The sequence below is a fragment of the Chiloscyllium plagiosum genome, chromosome 18, assembly GCF_004010195.1.
Source record: "Chiloscyllium plagiosum isolate BGI_BamShark_2017 chromosome 18, ASM401019v2, whole genome shotgun sequence".
NCBI classification, from domain to species: Eukaryota; Metazoa; Chordata; class Chondrichthyes; order Orectolobiformes; family Hemiscylliidae; genus Chiloscyllium; species Chiloscyllium plagiosum.
The window spans coordinates 22,381,067-22,401,453 of NC_057727.1; the positions used below are offsets into that span (position 1 = coordinate 22,381,067).

The 20,387-nt window shown below is 40.6% G+C and overlaps 1 protein-coding gene across 3 annotated transcripts in view; it reads left to right on the plus strand.

The window, feature by feature from the left end:
* Positions 1 to 20,387, plus strand: part of slc6a11b (solute carrier family 6 member 11b) — a 177,420-nt gene that overhangs the window by 23,334 nt on the left and 133,699 nt on the right. For all 3 annotated transcript variants that reach the window (XM_043707925.1, XM_043707926.1, XM_043707924.1), the window contains exon 6: positions 11,009 to 11,141. In XM_043707925.1, coding sequence (XP_043563860.1) covers positions 11,009 to 11,141 — 133 coding nt within the window. The remainder of the gene's footprint in view (positions 1 to 11,008; positions 11,142 to 20,387) is intronic.

The following is a 20,387-nucleotide window of genomic DNA, read 5'->3' on the forward strand; positions in this document are numbered from 1 at the left end:
TGTGAAACTTGAAAGGGTTCAGAAAAGATTTACAAGGATGTTGCCAGGGTTGGAGGATCTGAGCTACAGGGAGCGGCTGAACAGGCCGGGGATGTTTTCTCTGGAGCGTCGGAGCTGAGGGGTGAGCTTTTAGAAGTTAACAAAATTATGAGGGGCATGGATAGGATAAATAGACAAAGTCTTTTCCCTGGGGTCGGGGAGTCCAGAACTAGAGGGCATAGGTTTAGGGTGAGAGGGGAAAGATATAAAAGAGACCTAAGAGGCAACCTTTTCACGCAGAGAGTGGTACGTGTATGGAATGAGCTGCCAGAGGATGTGGTGGAGGCTGGTACAATTGCAACATTTAAGAGGCATTTGGATGGGTATATGAATAGGAAGGGTTTAGAGGGATATGGGCCGGGTGCTGGGATTAGTTTGGGACTAGTTTAGGTTGGATATCTGGTCGGCATGGATGGGTTGGACCGAAGGGTCTGTTTCCATGCTGTACACCTCGATGACTCGATGACTCTTAGGAAATACTCGGCCATATTTTTGGCAGCTTTATTTCAAGCTGCTCTAATGTCGGGATTTAATAATAACAAATAGCATATCTGGAAGGATGTACCGAGGACATAGCACACACATCAGGAAAGATTATTGGAAGAGTGGAGGAAGATGAAAAAGGTTTTCAGTAAGGGGCCACATCCTCTTAGAGTATTTAGGGAACAACTCCCCCACCTAGTCCTCTGTGATAAATAGTAAGGGTGACATCTCCCTTTCACTGGGATGTCCTCACGGTAATGTGCCATATTTTGCAGCCATTACTGCAACTTCAGAGGAAGGTAATGATGAGATTGCCAGCTGGTGTGAAGGTGAGCATCAGCAATAAGCTTTATGCTCTTTACCCGATCCGTGTTGAAGCCAGAGAAATTTGCACCATCTTACAGTTTGCCATCTGCTCTTCCATAAGGAAGGCTACTGATGTTCTTGCTTTAAAGAGAGTTGATGATTTTTAATTCTCTTTTGCCAAAGAGCAGCAGATTAAACAGCCAGCTTTATGCAAATTGAAGGCTTTCCAATAGTGCAAGGTGCCATCGCATATGTGCAACTTGTTTTGCAGACGACTCTGAGATGAATCAGTTCTGAAAGAGCCTCCATTGCCCTCCTGGTATTTGAGCCCATGTAGCAATGTCCTGTATCTCAACATGATGTGTTTATATGACTGTCTACTGCTCTATGTGCATTTGAGGTGTCAGAATAAACAAAAGGCTGAATAATGGACAATAAATGCTGTCTAAATGACTTATGACTCCAGTCCATGCAGAAGTTACCATGTATAATGTGACAGAGCAGGCCAGAGGGACTCTGGAACAATGCTCCCATGGCATGGAATGTGCCCTACAGCACTTGACAGAGCAAGTGTCAAACCTCATGATGGTCTGCTCTATAAACCTCACCATTGTGTAATTCTAGTCCTAGCCACCGATTCTCCATGAGCAACTGTGGAAGAGGAAGGGAAGAGGTGACCTAGCCTTGGCTATAGCTCGTCTGTCTGTGATCAAACCTCCCTACATTGATGCTAGTGAAGACATCCCCAATTTCCCAGTCACAGACAATGCTGCCGGTTATTTTCGGTCTGTTACTAACTATCAGAGTGCTTGCCTGGTCACAGTGCAAAATGAAAAGCAATCACAAAATAATCCTCCCAAATCCAAAGCATAAACCAAATCAAATCATGACATGTTACATACAGGTGCCAACTTATCATCCTATTGACCGTACTGTCAGTTGTTCTTGTGTCTTTACCTGACTTAGAGCTACCTCAGAAACACCGCGTGGTTTGGGAAGTTGCTGAGCTTCAACACAGGAGATTATGGTTGACTTTGGAGGATGATTGTAAGCAGCTTGAGGACAGAATGCCTGACGTTGGACTGCACAGTTCCGGGGTGGGTGGTAGGCTGACAAGCATCAGCAAGCTTATGGCATTGGTAGGAGGCATATTGTATTTTCTGAGCGAAGATGATGGGTTCATATGCACAGTATCTCTGTCACTCCCTTGGATGTCTTTGTCTTCCTCCTACCCTATTGGTGAACAGATTGCTAGGTGGCTGGGGGCACTTCGTAAGCCTCTTTGAACACTGGATCTACAACTATGTTGGCAGCAGGCTGCAATTGCAGGATGCAGTTTGAGCTTTCATTGCAGCATCCACATAAATCTTGGTGACTTCTGTTTATTGGATGCTGAAGTCTATATCCTCAGACACTTGCCTGCTAGAGAGGATGGCCTCCAAGCTCTGAGTAAAGCACTGTGGAATGTTGGTGCCAGATTCTACAGTGCACCTTGTACAAGCTTTCTGCCAAGTCAGTCAATGCACCAAGTATTTCACTCTGCATGCTGTCAGCTTGTTCTCTAGCCTGATCTTTTTGATGTATTTATCCAAAATCTCTCTCTTCAGGGACCTGACACTGATATATCCCTTGCCCTGCTCTGGCTGCAGACCATTTGTGTAGAATACCTCATCACATTGCTTATCCCATCTGGTAACTATATCCTGACGTCTGCAGCACATCTGTGTATGAGCTGAGAGCTGAGTTTGAGATTGAGTGGTGGTGTTTGTCACCTGCTGTTGTCACTTTCTTCCACTTGTTTCTCCTGCCTGTTCAGTTTTCAGTTCTTTGTTATCTGAAAGGATAAAGGTGAAAGATAAAGGTGGTGGTGAAGTGAGGTGGCGGGAGTGAAAGATGTATGCTTACTACATCCATAGCATCCAAACTAGCAGAGATTGTGAAATGAAGTAAGATGTGAGAAAGAGGGTTAGGATTCTGAATACCCCTATCTTTCTTTTGTTTTGGCCCAACAACTGGCCGGATTCTCACCAGTGGTAAACTCCCTGATAGTGAGTATGTCTCTTCCTTGGGAATAAGGATATGATTCTGTTCCTACCAGTCAGCACTCAGTGCCTCCAGTTATGGTGAGAGAGAAGCATATTACTACTGATTATGGTGCAGTTTATTTGGCTGGTGAAGTTGTCATGGCTGAGTAGTTGGTAGTTTCTTCTTACACGACTTAGACAGTCCCTTGACGGTGAAGGTGATTTTCTTCCACTCTGGAGTTGTTAGTCCTGAGGGACAAAGTAAGCCAGTGCTGGATTCGTACACCCTGCTGCAGGTTGTGTGTGAAAAGACTTGAGAGAGATCACTGATATTGGAGTGCCTGTCCTGGGAATTTGCAGGGTTTTGTAGAAATATCAACGTTAGGGATTTCAGACGTCTACTGTACATTGTTCATGTCTCCACCACAGGGCAGGTAGTGCTGCTGCCTTGTAGAGCAGGAACCTGGGGTCTTCGTCAACACTCTGATCCTTAGGTGGACAAAGGATATGCTGGCCACTGGAGGTGATGTTGAACTTCATCATCAATGTCTTCCTTCATTGAGAAGAGGCTCCCAAAGTAAGATAATGGATCCATGCTATAGGAGGTGAAGGCGTGCATGAGTACCGCCAACTTGACCTCTGAATGTGTGCACATGCAGAGTTCATCTGCACACTGCAGCTCAATAACAGAGGTTGGCATGGTATTGCTTCTGAACTGGATGCAAGCCAGGTTGAACAGTTGCTTGCATTAAATTAGCTGCACTCAAGTGGGATCCATCATGTTATGGTGAAGTGTTGCAGTGAGGAAGAGCAACTGGTATGATCACATCCCTGCTTGACCCCAGTTTGCACTCATATTCAGTCTGTGCTGGGTTTGTTGATGATGACTTGTGTGTTGTTGTGCAGCTGACAATGTGCAAAAGCTGTGAGTATGAGACTTGCTGCAATGCTAAATGTGTGAGGCTGAGGTGAAGTTATCAATGCTGAGTATGATCCTAAGTGATAGAGCATGATAGATGGTGGTGCATTGAGCAGAGTAATATTACCTGCCAGCTATGCAGTTAGCAGAATATATCATATGTGTGGACCAATCTTGAACACTCACTTAAGGTCATTGAAGTTCTTGTGACACTGCATCCAGATCCTTGAGACGTGACTCTTTGCAATAGCTGCTACAGTATTTTTATTCTTTCTTGGAATGTGGAATGGCCAGTATTTGTTGCTCATTCTGAATTGCCTTGAACTGAGTGGCTTGCTTAGCCATTTCATGTCAATCAGGAGTCATCTGCAGTTCAGATCAGATAAGGATTACAGGTTTCACTCCCGAAAAAGTGACTCAAACAGATTTTTAACAACAATGTTAAAAATCACGCAACACCAGGTTATAGTCCAACAGGTTTAATTGGAAGCACACTAGCTTTCGGAGCGACGCTCCTTCATCAGGTGATTGTGGAGGGCTCGATCGTAAAACAGAATTTATAGCAAAAATTTACAGTGTGATGTAACTGAAATCATACATTGAAAAATTGATTGTCTGTTAAGCCTTTCATCTGTTAGAATACAGTGATAGTTTCACTTCTTTCATGTGTAAATCACAAAACTTTTTTTAAAAAGTTGCATTCTTGGGGTAGCTGTTAACAATGGTGATAGCTAGACTTCTGTTATCTCACTTTTTAGATTAGAATCAATCTAAACATCATGGCATAGACAGAGAACACAGGGGGCCAACACCTTCAACATATTGTCTAGCTATCACCATTGCTAACAGCTAACCCGAGAATGCAACTTTTAAAAAAAAGGTTTTGTGATTTATACATGAAAGATGTGAAACTATCACTGTATTCTAACAGATGAAAGGCATAACAGACAATCAATTTTTCAATGTATAATTTCAATTACCTCACACTGTAAATTTTTGCTATAAATTCTGTGTTACGATCGAGCCCTCCACTATTACCTGATGAAGGAGCTTCGCTCCGAAAGCTAGTGTGCTTCCAATTAAACCTGTTGGACTATAACCTGGTGTTGTGTGATTGTTAACTTTGTACACCCCAGTCCAACACCGGTATCTCCAAATCATGACTACTTTAACAACAATGATAGTTTCATAAGTTTCTATTATTGTGATTGATATTAATTGAATTAAAATTCCATAAGTTGCAATGGTGGGATTTGAAACTGAGCCCCCAGGGTATTAAGAGTTAATATTGTTTAGTTCTGAGTAAGTGTCAGACTGAACTCAAAATGTTCACTCTGTTTCTCCACAGATGCTGCCAAACCTGCTGAGTTTCTCCAGCCTTCTCTGTGTTTGTTTCAGATTTCTAGCAACCACGGTATCTTGCCTTTATCTCACGCTGGTCTGGAATATAGATACAGTGATGTTACCACTGCACCACCATCTTATCACTTCCTCTGGGGAGTTTATCTGAAGGGCATATGCCTTACCCAGCACCTGCCCAGTCACAATTCACCTCCTTTTCGAGCTTTAGGTGAACTTTAAGTAGTACAGCTAGCTTTAACTGATGCAGGCCTCCCTTGATATTGGGCTAACTGCTGAGATGGGAAGTCACTGCATAGTTAGCACTGGCTGCACACTGCAAATACTTAGCGCGAAACTGGTGTGCTGGTTCCATTCGAATTAAACTGTTTAGGTTAATCCCATATCTCCATCCCTTTGCCCAATTTGGAAATGGCACTGCCAAATTAAGCCTCTTCTTAGATTTTCAATGATGTTCCATGACTATTTGATGGACATTTAAGGTGGTTTTCTTCATTGCTTTCCCACTTTTACTTAAACCCATTGATGGTCATGGATATTATTAAACTTTTACATAATGTGCTAGCATGAGACTATATCTCGCCAACAACAAAATTTGCTACAGCCTTTAGTCGGCTGCCTTTTACAGATAACGTTAGTACAGCCTCCATAGCCCAAAAACTGAACCTAGGAGTCAATATTGGGCGGTCATTGAGCTTCCTGACAGCCTTTGCACATTTATTTTCCCTCTTTCTGCTTTGACAGTTAATAATCTAAGTGACCTCCGTCACACTCAATTCTTTTATTACAATGTTAACCTTTGTTTCTCTCGTCCCTAATATTTAGAAATTCTCTATCCATGATCCCCACTCCTAGCATGCACACCTTATATTTCCTCTGATGGATATGATAAATTGAAATAAAAATATTACTGACTGAGTATCTAGTATTTAATGGTGTGCTGAGGAGGTCACTTTAGTCTTGTTTTTGGCTATATGGTAAAAGGGCTGATCCTTTAACTGTGTTTCGGGATTTCTTCTGGTGCCTGTGGATTGTTTGGCTTACCAATCGGATCGATATGTCTGTACGCCATAATTTTGTAAACACTCTCCAATCCTCAATGATTGTGGTCCAAAAACTGTATTGCATAGTGAGAACTTTATGTTTGGGGAAACCTAATTAACCTGTTGACGCGAAACATATGTAATTTAAGTATTTTATTTGTATTTGCTTTTGAGGTTTGGATTTAAAACTAGTGGCATATTGGTATTGGTTTTTTTTTAACAAAGGGGGTTAAAGATTAATTCAGTCAGTATTTCAGCAAGTATGATTTAAAAACTGTCAGTTCCTCCTGGATTGCTAAAGGAAGTTAGTTTATATTTTGGGGTTTGACTACAGGAGAGAGTAAACATTCAAATAAATTAGCCTACTTTTGGGTTTAGAATAATCAAGGATCGATTTTAACTGAGAAAATCCCAGAGATTGTAAACCTTTTACATAGTTTGATGGAGATCTGACTGAAGTCAGATGCAGATAGTTTCTTCCAGAAGTAAGAGATTATTCAGAGTAGTTAGGGAAAAAAGTTACCTGAGTGGAAGGGAGCAGTTTGTAAACATACAGATCATGGAATATTTGCTTAGAAATCTGCATTAGTTATTCAAAGCTAAATGTAAGTTATTACAGCAAGGTCAGCCAGATGGACTTAACAGAATATGAGCTCCCTGACTGGAACTATTAAGCTGGTCCAATCAGGGAGCGCTGGTGGTCAGATAAGACAGTCATGTCAGACATCCTGTTCACTCAGAGAGCTGGCACGATCAGTGCTAAGGACTCTCCATGTGTAAATAATAGGTGAGTTGGTGATGGGGTACTGGTCTCTGTAAAATTATTGCACTAAGGTCTAAGCAAATGGCTTTGGGGCAGATGAAAAGCAACAAGTAATTCTCCTGACAGCTTGTGCACCCACAGCTTTTTCATTTATTAGGAGCCCGACCTTTCCTGAGGTACCAGATACTTTAAAGAGTTGGCGGATTTCATGAAGGAATATTACAACGCCAAGCCTCCTCTAATTTTGAGACACTATCAATTTTACTCAGCAATTTGAGAACCAGGAGAATCTGTATTGAGATTTTTGACTAGGATAAGACAACTGACAGAGGCATGTAACTTTGGTTTAACCCTACATGAGATTCTGAGAGACTGTTTGGGATGTTGGATTAATGACCAACTGGACTTCAAACAGGCACTACAGTTGGCTGTCTCATTGGAAAATGCAGCAAGTGTAGTGTATGAGTTGCAGGGTATTCCCAGAATTATGCTGTAGTTAATACCCATCAGGGTTCGTACCAATATATGAGACTGCCATTTGGGGTATCGTCAGCCTGTGTAATTTTTCAGCGGACGATGGAAATCACTTTACAAGGTCTCCCCTAGGTTTCCATTTATCTGGATGATGTGCTAATAACAGGGAAGACCAATGAGGACCACTAAGAAAACATGGATATAGTCCTTAAACCTTTCTCCCATGCGGAGCTTAGATCTTTCTTTGACTGTTGAATTATTACGGAAAATTCATATATAACCTGGCCTCCATTCTGACACCTTTGCGTTAGCTCTTAAAAAAGGGTCAGCCTTGAAATGGTTGCCAAGCCACAGCTTTCACGGAACTGAAAAAACAGCAATCATCCTCAAAGGTGTTGGTAGACCGTTATCTCAAGGGAGATCTGGTGTTGACATGTGGTGCCTCCTAGCTCATAGATTGTCCAATGGAGAGGAACACCCAATCGTGTATGCATCTAGGGCTTTGGCTAATGTAGAACATAGGTACATCCACGTAGAGAAGGAGGGTGTGGGTGTTATATTTGGAGTCAGGAGGTTCCACCAATACCTTTATAGATGTAAGCTCTTGATAATAACAGATCACAAACCCCTGCTAGTTCTACTTGAAGAAGACAAGGCAGTGGTGGGCTCTAATACTAAGTGCATATAATTACAAGTTGTAACATCGTCCGGGAGGCCAAATAGCAAATGCAGATGCATTGAGCTGCCTCCCATTGGCAAATACATCAGCGGTGGTACTGCCATTGGAAGAGTCTGTAATGGTTTTCAGGATGCACTTCCCATCACAGCTGACAATATCAGACTTTGGATGCCAAAAGATCCTGACCTGAACAAACTGAAACAGCTGGTGGGGGTGGAGGAAACCAAAGGGTTGTCACAACCAGAATTGGACCCAGAGAGACCAGATCGCAGCAGGTGATGGTACGGGCTGATATGGGCAAGAGTGATTGTCCCATGCAAAAGTCATCACTAGATATTGGCTGAACTCCACTAGGGTCACTTGGGTTTCTAAAATGGAGATGTCGGCAAAAGGTTATGCCGGCTGGCTAGGATTGGATGCAGACATAGATGCGTTGGTGGGGACAACCGTAGAAAAGCTGCATGTATCTGTTGTAATACATGGGCTTCTGGAAGTGTTGGCCACAGATAACGGACCATCGTATACCAGCAGAGAGTTTGATGATGTCCTAAAGTCAAATGATATTTGACATACCATCCATCATCCAAACGTCGGGTGGGAAGAGCAGTCTAAACTTTGAAGGCAGGCTTAAAAAAACAGTCTACAGCTTCACTAGATACCAAACTGTCCTGGGTCCTATTGGATTTTCGGGTCACCCCTCATTCAACTATAGGGATAGCTCCAGCAGAGTTGTCAATGGGAAGAAGACTCCACAACAAGTTAAATCTGATTTTCCTGCACCTGAGTTGGGGGAGGGTGCAACAGCATCAGGAACGCCAATGCTAGACACTGGACTCCGTTAAGTGTGACAGGCAGTTTACTATAGGGAATTAAGTTTGGTTTAAGACATTGGAATGGCCCTGCATGGGTAAGAAGCATGGTCGACACGAGGTCAGGTCCAGTGACGTATAAAGTTTGAGTACAGTTTGAAAGCTGCAAATTTGCAAACGGTGCGCGAGCAAAATATGCCAGTTCATCAACATCTTTTCCGTACATTCCGGAACTTGTGGATTCTCTCTCTCTTCAAGCATTGAAGATTCTTTGGAATCTGAAATGGACATGGCAGATGTTGCTCCATCAATGCCTTTGTGACCTGAAGAAGAAGAAGAATTTTTTTCTGAGACACTCCGGGCTCAAGAGACGACGTACCAGTGCATTCCAGGCTGCACGTATCCGAGGCAGAGTTGGAGGAATCAGACCCGGTGCTACAATGCCCCAGGAGGAGCAAGAAAATTATGAACTTGCCTTCGTCCTCGGACTCAGTGGGAGGTGTGTAGTGATTGTAACAAGGTTATGAATAATGAGAAATATGAGTTTCCTCATTGGGGCTGTTAATCTGGTCCAATCAGGGAGTCTTGGCTGACAGAGAAGAACAAGAGAATAGAAAGGATGCTGTGAAACTTGAAAGGGTTCAGAAAAGGTTTATGAGGATATTGCCAGTGTTGAAAAATTATGCCCGAAACGTCGATTCTCCTGTTCCTTGGATGCTGCCTGACCTGCTGAGCTTTTCCAGCAACACATTTTTCAGCTCTGATCTCCAGCATCGGCAGTCCTCACTTTCTCCTGTTGCCAGTGTTGGAAGGTTTGAGCTATAGGGAGAGGCCAAATAGGCTTGGGCTATTTTCCCTGGAGCATTGGAAGCTGAGAGGTAACCTTATGGAGATTTATAAAATCATGAGGGGCATGCATAGGATAAATAGATAAGTCTTTGCCCTGGGATGGGAGAATCCAGAACTAGAGAGCATAGGCCTAGTGTGAGAGGGACCTAAGGGGCAACTTTTTCACACAAAGGGTGTGCATGTATGGACTGAGTTGCCAGAGGAAGTGGTGGAGGTTGGTATTTTAAAAGGTGTCTGGATGGGTATATGAATAGAAAGGACTTAGAGAGATGTGGGCCAAGTTCTGGCAAATGGGACTAGATTAGTTTAAGATATCTGGTCAGATGAGTTAGACTGTATGGTCTGTTCCTGTGCTGTACGTCTCTATGAGTCTATGACTGTAAGAGTGTCAGCCATCCTGTTCATTCTGAGAACTGGCTGAGATCAATGTCAAGGATCTGCAAGTAAAAGGTGACTCGGTGATGGGATACTGGCCTCTGGAGTTATTTCACTAAGATCCCAATAGTGTGAGGATTCACAGAAAATATACACAGCTGATGGGAACTGAGATAAAAAAAAGCAGTTGTCACACCTACAGATTTGATTAGGAAGGGACGTTTCTCTGATTTTGAGTAACTGTAAAGTGGTGGTGATCGGGAATAGATGTAATTTTCTTTTGTCACGTGTTTTGAAACCTTTCAAACTCTGTTATGTGCAGATAGTTTGATTTGTTTTATTGTATCGATTTTTATTATGCATAATAAAATTCTGTCTTATTGTCAAAATCAAATTTGCAATTTTGTGTGTTTGCGTTTCAGTGAATGACCACAATGGTTAAAAAGAAACAAGATAAGCTATCAAGCTTGATCTCATTCTGGAATCTAATTTGTCTGGTAGTAACATCAGCTGGGATCATATCAAAGTTAATGTAATAGAATTCTATAAAGGCAGCTTACCTAGGTTGTGACCTATGGAGCTTTCATCAAGATATGAAGTGCACTTTTAAGTATATCTAGATAGAGTTAATCAAGTGGTAAATAGTTCATACGTAAGGTTATAAACTTCAAAAGTGTTTCATTGGCGTACAGCAGTTTAAACTGTATGGTGATTCTGGACAGGATGATAAGACTGAAAATCTTCTTTCACATAAATTTCCAAACACTGGTGCATTTTAGTTGAAAAGAAAATCTGGCAGAACATAACCAAACTCAACATTTGTAACATGTGATAGAAAAGATTTATTACAAGAGATTTTTAATTAAACATTATTAATGATCCTCAGGCATAGAGTGCTCGGATTATCAAGTGGAATTGACCACATCGGAAGCATACGATGGGAACTGGCTCTTTGTCTTCTTGCTGCTTGGATTATCTGTTATTTCTGCATTTGGAAGGGACCAAAGTCCACTGGAAAGGTGAGCTTATATGTATTAATTTATATTTAACACTTGAAACGATTGAAACATTTCTGGTACATATATAATTTCCTCAGTAAAACCTAGTCACTTCCTTCCAAGTGATAATATTCAACGCGTTTTGATATCACTAGTGTTTAATTTTTGCTTCTGCCTCATTACTATTATTACTTCAATAGTTTTGGGTAATTTTATTTGTCAAAGCCAATCACACCAGTATCACAATTAAAATAGCTTTCTCATCTTTACAAAGAAAATAGCCCTGACATACATGGAAATAAACTGTCATTGCATTATGTTATAGGACTGTTTGTTATTTTTAATATTTTATCACTGTTAGTGTGGATCTGAAGAAAGCAAGTCTGTAAATATGTAATGAATTTGTATAGAGGCTTTTCATTGGATTGCCTTTTTTACATAATTAATGTTGTGCTTTTGATAAATCACTCCCTCTTACCGGACATTGTTGTACTAACATCTTTAGCTGTAGGGGAAGAATTGTCAGAGATACACGTTCGTTCATGACTATGGTGAACACCATTCAATGTTTACAAAGTGAACAGATTTTCCTCAAAAGAGCGTTCTTTTTCACATGCTGTTTTCTCTGGTGGCCCAACTAACAACAGGGAAACCTTGCTTACTGAAAGCAGGCACATGTAAATACAAGCCAAAGCTGAAATGTTATCTCCTCACTCTGTGATTTCTTAACTTCTAAATTTGAACTAAAACCATGCATGATTACAAGTAATTTTTTATATTAATATATCTCTTAAAAAAATTGAAGTTACAAAGCCATGTCAAATGATAGCGACACAATATATTAATAAATTTGCACACTATATTTCAGCTGATGCAGAAAAAATGGAATAGTATTGTGATCAAAATCTTTTACAATACTAGCAATGAATTAAATAATAGCCTGCCTTAATTTAATTTACCGTAATAAAAATTTGTACCTACATGTTTCTTTACTTAATCAAAACTTCTCTGGTGAGACTTTTGGGAACGCCTTAACTTGATGACAAACCACGATGCAACAAGTTAATAAGCAGCAATGTAGTAACCCTGGTTTATCCCAGCCTTCCTTTAATGTTTGTAAGCACAGTCTGAAATGTAGTTCATCTAGATTCCACAGTAAAGAATACAGATTGGTTTCTGAGGTTTCTCTATAAGTAACAGTCTGTAGTAAGATTCACATCAAAATAATATCTGCAATAAAATCATGGCGGATGTGATTTGTAGACTTGTATTACCTGTATGAATGTAGAACTAAACTGATGTATCAGTGATCATAACCTGGTATATCACTGTATTTGTGACCATTTGTTGTGTTGTTTGCAATACAAGAAATTAAAAATGCCTAATTTCACGAGTATTAGTCTCCTTCCATACTATAGCAGAAAAGATTCCGACCATAGCTCATTCTACATATTGTCAGGAGGGGTGATTAGTTCCTCTCTCTTTAACCCCCTCTCAGTTGATTGGACAAATATTTTTACTTTTCAACAATTAAGTTATACTTAGTTAACTCGGTCAAAAATGAAGGCAAGATGATTCCAAAATTTCCTTGGGGGAAAGAATGAAGTTTTATTCCTAATCAAAATAGAAAAGGTAAAGAAAAGATAAAAGAAAAATAAGAAACTGTGACATCAATAAGGTATTTGCAAAGTTGGGGGTCTCATGGGTATTGAATACAGACAGGTAAATAAACCCATCACAGTTCAAAATTCTGAGAATTCTTCACTGGTGTGCGTCAAATTTGAGTCCCAACTGCTCTTGGCCTGTTAGATCAGCAAAGGTAATGTTTGCAGATATCCTAAGCTCTCAGTGAGAACTATTGTTCCAAGTTGGTTGTTCACCAGGCACTGATTAGCTTGATGAGAGTGAGAGAGACAGTGGGAGAAATTGACACAGGGAGAGAGAGAGAGAGAGAGAGAGAGATTGACAGAGAGAATGTCTTCAGTTCTTGCTTACAAATGAATTTTTCTTAGCTGCAGCTCAAACTTGGTTGCTGATAAATATCTATTTGTATATTTCTGAGAATACTCATTGTTTTTCTAAACTGAATACTCTGCAGAAAATTTATCAAACAACATATAAGTTCCAGAATGGTTTGAATTAATCAGAAAATACAGATTCAGTGCCTATTTATAACAATGTTAATTTTGGCTTTGACTGATCCTTGCTTATTCATTTCATGAACATATCTCAACAGGTAATCACAACAGCTAATTTAAATGTGTATTTGCCCTTTCTAAAAGCATTTTTTGTCTACGGAAGTCTCCGATATTAACGTCAGATGAATGAAGTTGAATATTGCTAATCCATTTTCACTACAGCCATAACATTTGAGTTTACTGGACACATTACTTTCAGTGATAATTAACCCTTGTTTCAGAGAAACACTGTCGCCAATGTAGCTGATAATTGTGGTCTATTTACTGTAAAAAAACTATTTAAATGAACATTCAAAGTCATACTAGTTACATCTATCAGTGCCTCAAATACAGTTGGGCAACATTGACAGAAATGTCACTTTGAAATGGTTAATGGACAACTTTTAAAATTAAAAATTCACTGTTGTAATTCAGTTTGAAAAATGAACTCAAGCCATAGATCCTTCCACCTTTGCATTTTGTGCACTTTCCCTCACATTAGAAGAAGCCTGACTTACCCTGATGCCAGCAGCTTAGATTCTGCCATTGGTTGCGCTCAGAAGAGTTTTCAAAAGCACACTATAATGGGCCTAATGGATTCAATGAGGCATAAAGGAACACTGGACAAAGGAAAAGAGATGTGTGAAATAAAAGGAATGAACTACATTGTGATGACCCAGGAAAAGGAGCTAGACAGCAATGATTATATCTCCTGAAGTGTCTTTTGTTTCAGTCTGCAGTAGTAGCGAAGAATGGTCCTTCACGGAGAGGCATTAATAGTAGGGCAAAGATTGATCTCTGTATTCACGGGGGGGAAGATGAACATGCATGAGATGCATGCAGAGTTTCTGCACTCCAACCACCCCGGTGTGAGGAATTAAAGCAGCCAGTGAAAGTTTTTTTTTCCCCTGTTGAGATCTAAGCATTCAAGTCGGCCTCCAGGCTGTTTGCTGCATGTCTTTGTATTCCTGGTTAGAACGTTTTTCACATCTTTCTCAGCTCAGGAATAATGGTGAACCAAAACTCAAAAGGCTCAAGCAGTCAACAAAATCTTGATAACCACAAACTCCAGAATAATCCTAAAGACTACTAAAAGATGATGTAGCAAGAAAAGCAAACATATATCTAGAGGAATAAAACAAATTGTGGGGCTAGGGGAAAGAGGAAGGAAGCTGGATGATTTAATGACTGGCACAGGTAGACCTCCCTATTCTTCAGTGCTCTACTTGAAGGCGGGTCTGACCTTCAGCTCTGCAATTGCCATGATGGGAGGGAAGAAGCTCGGTCCTAAATATACTGCAACCAGAACAGAGACTGAACCCCATGGTATTGACATCAATCTGCTGCACACAGCTGTCAAGCTGGGTGTTTCAACTGGTTCCCTGACTGTCATAACATACATACACTTCATAGAATCATTGAATCCCTGTAGTGTGGATCGAGTCCACACTGACCCTCCAAACAGTATCTCATCCAGACCCACCCCCCTACCCTATCCCTGTAATCCTGCATTTCCAATGGCTAATTCATCTCACCTACAGATCTCTGGAAACTATGGGCAATTTGGTATTGCCAATCCACCAAACCTGCACATCTTTAGACTTGCATGTTGTAGCCTGTAGCTAGTGGTAGAGGGTCCAATTTGTTTTCATAACATGGCTGACCATGAGTTATGCTCTTACCACCTGCCATTGATGTATGTTAGAAGGAGTGATGGTATGCTGGCAGTATTTTATAACTGCCAATTTATTCCTGCTCTCAATTGTTTTTACAACAAGGTATGTTGTAATCACAATGCTGAAGTGCACATCTGTGGGATGGCTTGAAGTGACTTGACCATTATTCAATGAACTCAAGTACCAATTTCAGATTTTGACATCAATTTTAATTTCATTTTGATGTCATTTTATAGTGTACTATTGTATTTAATTAAAGTGCAATGAGAAGTGCTCAGCTTTTGCACCAAGTCTGACTGAACTGTGAGAAACTCATTTCGGAGCACATCATGGCTCATATCCTGTGAGGGTGCAGCACAGTGGCTCAGTGTTAGCTTTCCTGCTTCACAGTGCCAGTGACCTGGATTCAATTCCACTTTCGATTCCACACCTGTCTGTGTGAAGTTTGCACATTCTTCCCCGTGTCTGTTTGAGTTTCTTCCAGGTATTCCAGTTTCCCCCCACAGTCCTAAGACGTGCAGGTTAGGTGGATTGGCTATGCTAAAGTACCCATGATGTGCAGTCTAGGTGGCTTAGCCATGGGAAATGCAGAGGTACAGGGATAGGGTAGGGGGTGTGTTTGGTTGGGATGGTCTTCAGAGGGACAGTGTGGACTCGATGGGCCTTGTGGCCTGCTTCCACACTGTAGGGATGCTAAGTGTCACCGTTGACAATTAGTGAGGAACATAATTTGTAAATTTTCTAGGTAATGCATAAATCGACCTTACAAGTTAATTATTTCACAAAAATAGTTGAGGTGCTTGTTTTACAAAAATGGATCAACTAGGGAGGTGAGAGTTGCTCAGGGTCTCATTTGCCTAAGTGTGACATCAAAGTGCCCCAGCAAAATTGGTGTCAATGGGTACCAGAGAGACAATTCTCTGCTGGTTGGAGTCAGACCCGGCACAGAGCAGGATGATTGTGATTGTTGAAGGCCATTAGTTTCCAGCCATATCTGCACATGTTAGCATCCTGAGTCTAATCACCTTCAGCTGCTTCATCAGTGAACTTCCCTCCTTCAAAGTGGAAGAAGTGGAATGTTCACCAATGGTAAAGCATTGCATATCCACATACTGGAGAGGCAGTGCTGGAAGTCACCACTGTTCATGCTGCAAGGAGGTGTGGTGCCCCCATTTTGGGTTGTAATCAAACAATGGGTAAGACCTGAACAATAGCCAGGCTTGGGTCAAAATCATGGAACTTCCTCCCTTATGGCAATGTGGGTGTACCTTCACCAAATGGACTTCAGCAGATCACAAAGGAAGCTTACCATTCCACCTTCTCAAGGGCAAATAGGGTTGGGCAATAAATGCATGCCTAGCCAGTGATGCCCACATCAATGAGTGAATTCAAAAAAATACTTCTCTGAGTTTTCTGTGGTATCAAAATTCTGTGTTGATTCTGTGACATATGGAGATACGTTTTTCTGTTTTTTTATGTTGTATTAGAATTGAGTTGTGCGTTTCGCACAGCATTAAAGGATGAAGTCAGGCAAGAAACTATTGTAATTGCAGCATCAAACAGTAGGTAATGGCGCTATAGCATCAGTAACAGCCATCTGAAGGGAATGCTCAGAAACTTTTTCCAAGTAAATGTACTGTAAAGCATCCAAATTAATGGAACATTGATATTTTAGCTTTAGTATTGTATAAAAGGTTTACCCATGTCTATTCAGTGTAATAATGAATTAAAAGACATTTCTTTATATATCCAATAAATGTATACACAAAATATGAAATTTATGTGTGAAACAAATACTAAACATTCGTCATGAGCAGAAAGCTATTAAAGGAATGAATAATTAAGGAACATTTCTCTGAACAAAGTGTCAATTGATTATCATATTAATTAAAGACAAATCAAAATATTTTATATCAGAGGGAATTCTGAAAAAAGGGTTTTAATTCTGCTCAGATTATACAGATTTTGAAATTCTGAATAACTGTAAATTATTTGATTTTTGAAAATGTCACAGTCCTTTTTTGCCTGTAAAATTATATAATAATGCTTGATGAAATGAAATTTTTAGTGTAATGAGAGTCAATGTAAAGGATAAAAAACACAAAAGAATGATGCATTTAACCTGAGAATATTATGACTTCAGAAAAAAATCTGAACATAGCAATTATTTTATATGAACATTTGAGGAAAACTATGTACCATCATTCAACCAGTTAATGTAAAGTTTTGATACATTGAATGAACAAAACATTGATCTGCAGTCTATGCTTTAGGAGTGAAAGCTACTTTAATGCAATGTTTATAATGTTGGACAGACTGTACTTGGAGCTCTTACTGTTGAGATGAATCATTTTCCTTTTATCTCTGTATCTTCAGTGTAGCTGTCACTCTCACACCATAAATATGGCTTTACTATACCCGGTGACCATTCATTAGTTTGAAAGTAATGAATAATTTGTGGAACATTTTAACTGTGTGCCTTTTTTTCTGAATGGAAGAGTACACATAAACCATGGTTAAGATTAGATTACTTACAGTGTGGAAACAGGCCCTTCGGCCCAACAAGTCCACACCGACCTGCCGAAGCGCAACCTTTGGACTGTGGGAGGAAACCGGAGCACCCGGAGGAAACCCACGCAGACACGGGGAGAATGTGCAAACTCCACACAGTCAGTCGCCTGAGGCGGGAATTGAACCCGGGTCTCTGGTGCTGTGAGGCAGCAGTGCTAACCACTGTGCCACCGTGCCGCCCCTGTGCCACCGTGCCACCCCTTTGCAAGCTGATGTCATCATCCAAGTAAAAAGACTTTCACTGTCTACCCTATCTAATCCTCTGAACATCTTGTATGTCTCTACCAAATCCTCTCTTAGCCTTCTTCTTTGCAATGAGAACAGACCCAAGTCTCTCAGCCTTTCCTATAAGACCTTCCCTCCAGACCAGGCAACATCCTGGTAAATCTCCTCTGCACCTTTAAATGGCAGCATTTTATTAAGGATCTTAAAACTAGGATCACTAAGTATTTGAAATTGTTGCACATCAAAATGTGGCTATAAGTGAAGAAAACCAGGATAAATGAGGCAGAAGTATGTAATATTAAATATTATTATGATTACAAAATGGTATTTATCACATGGGTTGTAAAAAATTGTACATTATGGGTCATTAAATGTTGAATCGTGCATTTCATAAATATGAAATTTTCCTACATGATTGCTCTAGAACATAAAATTTAATTTCAAAATGACAATTATTAGCTGTTATAATAATTTTGCCTGTAATAATTGTTATTAATTGTTGCTGGTTAGTCAAATCCTCACTCAATAAACAACAAAAAGGACGTGATTAGAGTGGTGCTGGAAAAGCACAGCAGGTCAGGTGCTGCTGACTTGTTGTACTTTTCCAGCACCATTCTAATCTTGACACTGATCTCTAGCATCTGCAGTCCTCACTTTTGCCAACAAGATGGACATGTTGATATTGACAGAAAGGTTTATTTGTGCTACATACAATTTCCTGAAGCCATTTATGAATTAATGCCTTAATGCATTTTTAGTACAAGTTAGTCAAATGTCTAAAGTTTACAAGAACAATACAGCACAGGAACAGGCCCTTCGGCCCTCCAAGCCTGCATTGATACATTTTGCCCTTCCATACTTAAACTGTCTTCACTTGAAGCAGAGGACCAGCACTGCCACCGGGGAACACCTCAGGTCAAAACCCTTCATTCCGAAAAGCATCTTTCCACTGCTCCACTCTGTCTCCAATGAGTTCTGTATCTATCGTTCCCCCTATACTATCCCATCATCATCCATGTGCTCATCCAAGGATTGTTTAAACCTCCCTAATGTGGCTGAGTTAACTACATTGGCAGGCAGGACATTCCACCCCCTTACCATTCTCTGAGTAAAGAACCTGCCTTTGACATTTGTCTTAAATCTATCACCCCTCAATTTGTAGTTATGCCTCCTCGTACAAGCTGATGTCATCATCCAAGGAAAAAGACTTTCACTGTCTACCCTATCTAATCCTCTGAACATCTTGTATGTCTCTATCAAATCCTCTCTTAGCCTTCTTCTTTGCAATGAGAACAGACCCAAGTCTCTCAGCCTTTCCTATAAGACCTTCCCTCCAGACCAGGCAACATCCTGGTAAATCTCCTCTTCTTCCATATCCTTCCTGAAATATGACGACCAGAAGTGTACGCAATATTCCAAGTGTGGCCGCACTAGTGTTTTGTATAGTTGCAGCATAATATTGCGGGTCCAGAACGCAATCCCTCTACAAATGAAACCTAACACACTGTATGCCTTCTTAACAGCACTATCAACCTGGTGGCAACTTTCAGGGATCTATGTCCATGGACTGCAAGGTGTCTCTGCACATCCACCACTACCAAGAATCTTTCCATTGACCCAGTACTCTGCCTTCCTGTTATTCTCCCCAAAATCCATCACCTCACATTTAGCTGCATTGAACTCTATTTGCCACCTCTTATCCCAATCCTGCAGTTTATCTAAGTCCCCCTGCAATCTGTAACATTCTTCCAAACTGTCCACTACTCCGTCAACTTTAGTGTCATCTGCAAATTTACTAATCCATCCACCTATGCCTGCGGCTAAGTCATTTATAAAAATGATAAACAGTAGTGGTCCCAAAACAGATCCTTGTGCCACATCACTAGTAATCGGACTCGAAGCTGAATATTTTCCATCAACCACCACTCACTGCTTTCTTTCAGAAAGCCAGTTTCTAATCCAAACTGCTAAATTACCCTCAATCCCATGCCTCTGCATTTTCTCCAATAGCCTACCATGTGGAACCTTATCAAAGGCTTTACTGAAGTCCATGTTTACCACGTCAACTGCCCTACCTTCATCTACATGCATGGTCACCTTCTCAAAAAACTCAATGAGGTTTATGAGACATGACCTGCCCTTGACGAAACCATGTTGACTATCTGAAATCAAATTGTTGCTTGCTAGATGATTATAAATCTAATTTCTTATTATCCTTTCCAAAACCTTTCTTACAACAGAAGTAAGGCTCACTGGTCTATAATTACTTGGGTCATCTCTACTGCCCTTCTTGAAGAAGGACACAACATTTGCAATTTTCCAGTCCTCTGGTACTAAACTTGTAGACAATGGTGACTCAAGTATCAAAGCCAAAGGCTCTGCTATCTCTTCCCTAGCTTCCCAGAGAATCCTCGGATAAATCCCATCCAGCCCAGGGGACTTGCCTACTTTCACTCCTTCTAGAATTGATAACACCTGTTTGTAATTAACCTTAATCCTTTCTAGTCTAATACCTCGTACCTCATTCTTCTTCTCTACAATATTCTCCTTTTCCTGAGTGAAAACCGATGAGAAATGTTCGTTTAGCACCTCTCCAATCTCCACAGGTTCCAACTTCA